Source organism: Hakea prostrata, chromosome 7, assembly GCF_041222555.1.
Source record: "Hakea prostrata isolate BN-2017 chromosome 7, UWA_Hpros_2, whole genome shotgun sequence".
Lineage (NCBI taxonomy): Eukaryota > Viridiplantae > Streptophyta > Magnoliopsida > Proteales > Proteaceae > Hakea > Hakea prostrata.
The window spans coordinates 11,699,239-11,707,360 of record NC_142606.1 but is presented as its reverse complement, the minus strand read 5'-3'; the positions used below and the strand labels follow the sequence as shown (position 1 = coordinate 11,707,360).

Sequence of the window (8,122 nt, the reverse complement as noted above, 5' to 3'; positions counted from 1 at the left end):
TGCCAACAAAGATAGAGGGGAGGGGATACAAAAGGATGACATAAAAAAAAATCAAAATAGAAGGAAAGTACATAGATATAAATAGATAAAAGAGAATGTTAGAAAATACAATACCGCATCACAATCTTATTAGGCTGCAATGGTGTCTTTCAGCAAACAGAGGAATTCAAACAAATTCTAGATAACACTACACAAAATCTGTGGAAAAAAAAAGATTGTCTTCAATATTCATGGAGGCTAAAGGTTTGGAGAGGCTGAACTTGGCATAGCGACAACAGATTGACAGAAAACTCTCCCTTGTTCTCTCTTAGAAATTATGAGAACTCTAAAAAATTCGGTTGAGCAACTCCACAAAACAAGAGGGCTCTTACTTTTTTTCTTTTTTTTTTTTTATCAAAGAAAGAAAGTTGTTGCATTACTAAATAAGCAAAGTACATAGATCCTAAGTTTGTGTGAGGCTTAGATCACTCCTACAGTTAACATTATAACTACTAATAGTTCTACTAGCCAAGCTGTTTAGGGAGTTAAGGAGTACCAAGGATTTATAGTTACAAAATTCTGCATGAACTAAATTAGATTTTATGTCTACCAAATCAGATATTAGGTAGATTGGCCAGGGAAGCTTAGGAGGGTTAAGAAGGGCTCTTACTTACAACCTAATGTTTTATCAAAACTAAGAGTTCCAAGGGTATCAGTCAATAGTGAATTGGAAGGTCAACAACATGAGTAAAGTCGTCACAAACCAAGACTTGAGTCCACAATTTTGTAAATACGAAAAATTTGACACCATTTACTACGTGATGTTATATACAAAATTAAATGTTAATTTTTGGATTTTCTTTGCTTTGGTACTTTTCTTAACATGAATTTACACTGCATTTTTCTTGGGATTTTGTTCATAAACCTAAGAATGAATGAAGTTCAGAAATTAAGTGTATTAAGAAGATGAATATAGCAGGCATGAATCAAACTGGTGGATTGTTTTTCTGAAAATAGTCTCTTTGGTGAAATTAGTTGAAAGAATGTCTCAAACAAGAATATGCTTGGATAGTGAAGTTTCCTAGTAATCGTTCTCGGGTCTACAAGACAATTTATATTGGACAATTGGCATCTAATCAGAATTCAAGATATAATAAAGAGTCAGCTAGGACACATGGTCTCATCATTTGTGTTCAGCAGAAACCAGTTTCAGAAATGGCCAATGGAGACCTGCTGGATCAATGTTATTGATGTTTGGGGAGCATTACATAACTAGAAGAAATTGCATTGTTCTGAATCTGACTTGGTGAGATGGAAGGTTACCCTGCCAGTCTATTTTCAACTAAATTAGATCAAAACTCAGAAAGTTGAACAACTGGACGTGGTGTAACTTACTGGAAATATTACAAGACATAAATCCACTACATCACAATGTCTACTGGATGCTTTAAACACCAAAGATCAACTAATTTGAAGGGAACTGGGTGTAAATTCTTTTTTCCCTCCTGTTGGAAAGCCAGAATCAACTGTTTTCAGAAAGTCATAACTTTTTCCACTAGATTCTTAATGTACTTTAACTGCAGTTACCATATGACAAGAGTTGGATTATGTATAAATCCAACTGCAATGAATCTATTCGAGTTGTTGGAAAATTGGTAATTGTTTTATTCTACTGTTCTAACATATTTAGAAACAAAGAAACTTCAGATTATCCCGAAACAAGATTAAAACCAGAACTAAAATTTTCAATCGATGTATGAACTGAAAGTATGAGGCATATTATGATTCGAACTATGATAATGCAAGAGATTGAAGAATCAAGAAAATGAAGCTCTACTAGAAAAAACATATCAAGAAAATGAGGACAAAAACAAACAAAAGACAAGAGTTGAATAAGAAAACAAACAACTCACCTGGACTGTTGAAGACTTCTGTTGAAAGAAATTTCGTTCAAACTGTTGTTGAACGAGGATTTCATTCAGACTGCCGTTCAAAGAGATTTCGTTCACTCTGCTGTTGGAGACTCACTGAAGACTGTTCAAGAGGAGAAGATTTACGGGAGGAGAAGACTCACTGAAGATTGTTCGAGAGGAGAAGAGGACCTTCATTTGTTCTGGGAAGCGTCGTTCAAGTTCGAGACACCGTCAAAATGAAATCTGAAATGCGCTCATTCAAGGGGTATTTATAGACGAGGCTCATCCCACTCATTTCACCCTAATCGTTGAATTCTACCCATTCACAATTTTAGTCTAAATTTTGAAATGGATAGATTTCTGAATGGGCTCATGTTTTCCAACCAAACAGGGTTTTAATGCCCATTCATGAGTCTAGGGATTTGAAATCCCTGGACTCACACAACCAAACAGGCTCTTATACGATTGAGTCGATTGACTCATAAAGATTCTAAATGTTGTTTTCCTTCTCCTTTCTTTTTTTTTCTTTTTCTTTTTTATCGACCCGGATAAGTTTGATTCACTCTACATTCCAATTTGCTAAAATACACCAGCAAGCCAGCAACATAGTAGATATTTAACATCAAATAGTCTACTTAATGATAATGACCAACATGTGAAGATTTCAACTTCAATTCTCTTTGGTGGTATATATACTAAAACCCAGTCCCTAATATATTTAAAATTGTCAATTACCAAAAAAAAAAAAAAAAAAAAAAAGAAAGAAAGAAGAGAAAGAAAAAGAAAAGAAAAGAAAGAGAGAGAGAAAGAAAAAAAGAAGAAGAACCATAGCAGATTTCTCCCAGAAAATTGCAATATATCTTTCCTTGAGTGGTTAGTTATGGCTGGACTTCCTACCTCTGATAGGGAAACATGCTTCCCATGTAGAATGTAGTTGATGTTTTGCAAGATTGAAACTTCTAAGGGACTTTGCAATCACATAAAACTTATACTAACAACGATAGAAATTAATGAATTTATTTATTCATCTCAATATTGAGAACAAAAAAAAAAAAAAAAAGAAGCAGCAGCAGTAATAGAAGTACCAAACGTTGACATTGTCATGAATTTTCCAATTTTTGTAAGACCAAAACATTGAGAGATCATCAGTCAGCAATTAGATGATCCACATTCTATTCCCATCCACCAGAAAGGGCAAGGAAGAGTGGGGTGGTGGGGGTCTTAAGATTCTGACGTTTACTAGCTCTGAGGTGTAGCAAAATTCAACACCCCGTATCTTTCCATCACTCTCCTGGTTGCAAGTGCTGCTGCCTCACTTGCCCGCAGCGTTCCAGTAGCCATTATAGCAGCAAATTCATTGGATATCTCTTCCTGCACCTTGCTTCGGGCATCCCCTTTGGACACTTCATCTTGTGATCCAGAAGTTACTGCAGTGGGTGGCACAACGGGCTTTTCAGTTTTCTGGCCAGTATTCTCATGGCACTGGTCATTTGGTTTCATAAGATGTTCAGCACTACTGATGTTTGCTTCTCTGGAAGACATGGTAGGAAAGGGATTGCTCAAGTTCATATTCAAACTAGAAGATTGAGCAATTGAGGCAGGACTGAGCACAACAGGAGCTTGAGGCGCAGCACCTGACCTCAATGTTGTTTCCAGGTTCTGCATCATGGGCACTGCAACATTCAACAGGAAAGACACAAGTGACCGATATGTTATTAACTAAGAGATAAGATGACACGGACATGCGGGTTGTGCTTACTGCTTCCTAGAACATGAAAAAACAAAGTTCAGAAAAAGGAACAAAGGTAACACAAAAATTGCAAAAACAATTAATGCCACAATAAAGCACCGGTAGCAGCTGACTAGGTGGCAGGAATGCTGCAATGAAAGAGATAACACAATAAGAAGTCTTCTGGATCAGTGAACGCACAGAAAATATATTACACATTGACACCCAAAACAAAGTGTGGGAAATTGTATTGGTCTAACAAACCCAAAGTTATTTTACAGGAACGTAGTACAGAAATGTGAGATAACAACTATGAAGTTATTTATCCAGAAGGTGCCCCTTCCAATGAAACATGAAGAAGATTTGGTACAACCTTGGTCAATGATGCAACTATAAGTCTATAACCCATGGAGGACCCCAACACACGGCTGGATTCTTTTCATTACATAACCATATGCAAACATACTTCACTCTCATGAAAAAGACTTAGCACAGATAGAAAAATGGGAAAGAAATATAAAATGTAGATTTACCAGTAATAATTTTTACTTGAGCCCCACAAAAAAAATAAAAATAAATAAATAAAAACACCAAACCAGATTGCTTTAAGTGTAGGACTTTGCAAGTTCGTATCTTTCTTCACCGCAAACCATGTCTATCTGCCTTTCCTGTTCTTTTATGAAACCTCCAACCAAATCACTGCCACCCCTAATTAATCCATTTGAATTTTCAATGGTTTGGTGACACCAAACTAACATGGTTTGGCAGTGTTATGGTTTCAAAATCAAAATCAGGTAGAACTACTACACTGCTAAGGTGAGCAAAAAGTTTGCATGAAGTAAAACTACAATATTTCAATATCAAATCAAAACTAAATAAACAGGCATATTGAACCAAGGTGAATGTTTATCTCAAAGAGAACATGATCAAGGTTAAAAACAAACTCACATAAAAGAGCACCCATTGGGCTGTTCATGACTTCATTCGGAAGCTGCAGGATATAGTCCGGAATGGTTACACCAGCTAAAAATTGTGCTAGTTCATTAGTAAAGTTGTTGCAATTGTGAGTAAGCAAGTTGTAAGTCTCTGCTGTGTAACGAGGACTAATCTCACTCAGATATTCCTCAAAGACCTCTTTGGGGAGATGTGTAACACCCAAGTCCACCACATGGATCGGAGTTCCATATGGTGTCCTTCCAATGGGAGAACGCTGAATTCCCCCACCGAAGAAGTATTCACTTCCATAAACAACAATGCCTGTGTGCCTGTCATCATCCAAAATAGAAGAAATAAATACACTTGAATAATAAGTAGACAAATCAAATAAAAGTCAAATTCCAAACAACCTGACTACAAAATACAGAACTACATCACAAAGACCGTCAGTCAACTTCTTGACTGCCACCACTATATCTACTAGAATTTCTCACGTTATGGAAGCTATTTGTTCAACCAAATGTTCTATCTATTAAGTAATTTTAAAGAATATAAAGAAGCACAAACTAAATTATCAAATAAACCCCCATGATGACCACATCTTAACAGCACAACCGTTCTAGAAATCTGGCCACAGCAAAATCAACTGCTGCCAGAAATTATTTCGCAAATTGTATTGGATGCATTTACATGCATGGCAAATATCAACATTCAGATATATGACTGCCAGAAGCATGGAGCTGTTGTTCAAACTGAACTTACCAAATGCCTTCTATGGATTTCCCCAAGAAGGGCGTTGACATCTGACGTGCAAGTCCTTGACTTAAATCATAAACATTCAAGCCCACCTTGTAACCATCCTGTGACGATGTGAAACATAAAATGTCAAAAGGAAGATAAAACCCTAGTAAACAAAAAGCAGGGGAATGTTTAAGCACAACATATAGTCTGGGAAGAAATAACAGATAGGTGTAAGAAGAATGACTTTATACCTCTGCCATCTCCTGCAAGCCTTATAAGCTAGCTCAGGGTAAGAAACGTTGAGAAGTATTGAAGAAGGATCAGGTCAACCTAATCCAAGTGGACAAATGAATTTGATAGATTCAGTAACAGAATTAATAGCTGCATAACGTGATCATATCCATCATATAATTCAAATTAGCCAAGACAAAAGTTTGTTTTTCTAGTTCCATTATGTATGGGGGTAATGTATTGCATATCTTCAAGACAAAATTTTGGTCTCTGGAAGCGAAGAAATTGCAGACAAGCTTCTACGGGTATTGAAAATAAGCACAGTTTACCTAACTATGACTATTAGGCAAAGGAACAAAATTTCCAGAAGATGGCACCAATTCTCAACCAACTCGTTTGATGAACAGATACATCAAAATAATAAAAGAAGAGCAGCGAAAGAAAAATTTTGGACGAACCAATTCCAAAATTAAGGAACGCCAATTATTAACAACAAATCGTGAATTCTGGACTCCCAATTTCACACGGAAAACTATTTTTTCCCCTTTAACAAGAAAAATCAACTCTTCAAACTGAAATCTACCTGAGAAAGACAACCAAACGACACAATCATCAAAGATCATACATTAATCAGAATAGATCGGTTTATATAAAATTTAACAACACGGAAACTGAAAATTCTGTAAGCGAAACTTACCTCAGCAGATAAGACCCGAAAATCACGTTTGTAATCAATTGCCTTCTCGACTTGTCTTGATAATGTTTGTGAATAATTGCAGAATAACGAAAGCGAAGCAGATTCCCAGGTTCTAGGGTACACGAAAAGAATGGATTCTATTCTATGTGTAGTGGGAGCTTGTTCATCAAATATGTAGATGATTCACCCATACAGGCTTGATGTTGGCCGAAAATTTTCAGTCTAGATCGTCTGCTAATCACGTTTTAACTTTTAAACTCGTAATAGTAAGTCAACAAAAATGTACAAAAATAATAATAATAATATTTATTCAACTAAATCAGAGTTAATCGCTCAGCAGAAGATTATGAGGTTGAATCAAACACTAAAACCATAATTAACTGCTAACTCCGTATTTTGTTATCCACTTTTCAAGGAGAGACGGTTTTCATTCGTTCTACAGTCTTCGTAGATCTTGTCAAACAAAATGCTACAGAAGGCCTATTCTATTTGATGCCGTGCACTGCACATCAAAGTGGTTTCTTGGGCAACAGGTTTCTTTTATCTTTTGACAAAATTACATATAGCTATAAATGATTTATAATCAATTAAATCTATTACCTCTAAAAATAATTAATTACAAATATTTTTTTATTGTTTGTGTCATCATTCAACTTTATTACTTATTAAAAAATATTTATTATTGATTTTCTTTTTTATAAATAATAGATGTAATTGAATGTCCAAAACTCTATATATAATTTTGAGTAAATTGCACTAGCAACCCAAAATGGAGGAGAGGTTCTGTTGCACCTTCTCCGCAAAGGTGAGGCCTCACAACAATGAGTGGCCTTCACATGTTGATTCAGATGTCTTCTGGCAATTAGCTTATCATTTTTCACCTTTAACATGCAGCAATCATTCGTATAATGCCTTCTATCTTTGTGCTATTGGCAATATTTTGCCATATCTACTCTATTTTGGGGGCGTGCATGCAATCTTCTAGGAGTTTTCAATAACCCTGATTCTCCCAAGTCTAGGATCTGCATGAGAACTGCAGATAACGACTTATTGAGGAGAGTGAATGCTTCCTCGTCTTCCTCTATCACTTGTGTTGCCACGTCACTCTTGTATGGGCTTTGAGTCCCTTATGGAGGAGCATGGTCTAGAGCTGGATTCAAGAGCTTTTCTAATGGCTGGCCTATCTTGCTCTTTGTAGTGGCTTTGGTTTGCTTCAAGAACCTCTCCTACCGTAGCCATCTCATATCCCAAGTCTAGCAACTCCTCCAGAGTCTTGGGCTTCTTTTCTACAATAGAGGTGATCAGCTTTTCATTGGTCATGGCTCTCTTGAAGGCAGTGAAAGCTTTGTCATCAAGATCCTTGATTATGATGAAGATGTTATTGAAGCGAGAGATAAACTCTCTGATGGACTATGAACATTCCTGCTTGAGGGCCAACAAGTTGTCCTCCATCTTGTCTTTCTTGATTTCACTTTTGAACCTTGCCACAAAGGCGTATCCTAGTTCCGTAAAGTTGTAAATGGAATGTCTGGGCAACCTATAGAACCATGTGGTGGCCGGTCCAGTTAACGACACTGGAAAGCATCTGCACTTGATGGGGTTTCCTCCCCCACACATAGTCATGATAGACGTGAAATGACTGATATGTGTCATGGGATATATTATCCTACTATACGGTGTGAAGGTGGGAGTACGGAAAACCCACTGGAAGGGGTGCCGCCATGATTTTTGGCACGAAAGGGTCCTAGCTTAGTACCAATTGGATTTCGTCAGGGACCTTTCTGTCTAATTGAAAGAGGCATTTGTTCATGTCCTAAACTTGTTAGTATAGGCTTTCATTGCAAACAGATGCTGAAGTCTTAGAGACCCTATCATCCTATAAGGGTCCCTTAGATT

General features: G+C 36.7%; 1 protein-coding gene across 1 annotated transcript; it reads right to left on the bottom strand.

The window, feature by feature from the left end:
* Positions 1-2,728: 2,728 nt before the first annotated feature.
* On the bottom strand, positions 2,729-6,742 carry LOC149009782 (uncharacterized). Its single transcript, XM_089164300.1, has 5 exons — positions 6,227-6,742; positions 5,550-5,628; positions 5,320-5,417; positions 4,570-4,886; positions 2,729-3,565 (listed from the first exon to the last, which is right to left on the bottom strand). Exons 2-5 carry the CDS (start codon positions 5,556-5,558, stop codon positions 3,132-3,134), a joined length of 858 nt encoding a protein of 285 aa, XP_089020426.1. The 5' UTR covers positions 5,559-5,628; positions 6,227-6,742; the 3' UTR covers positions 2,729-3,131.
* Positions 6,743-8,122: the final 1,380 nt, after the last annotated feature.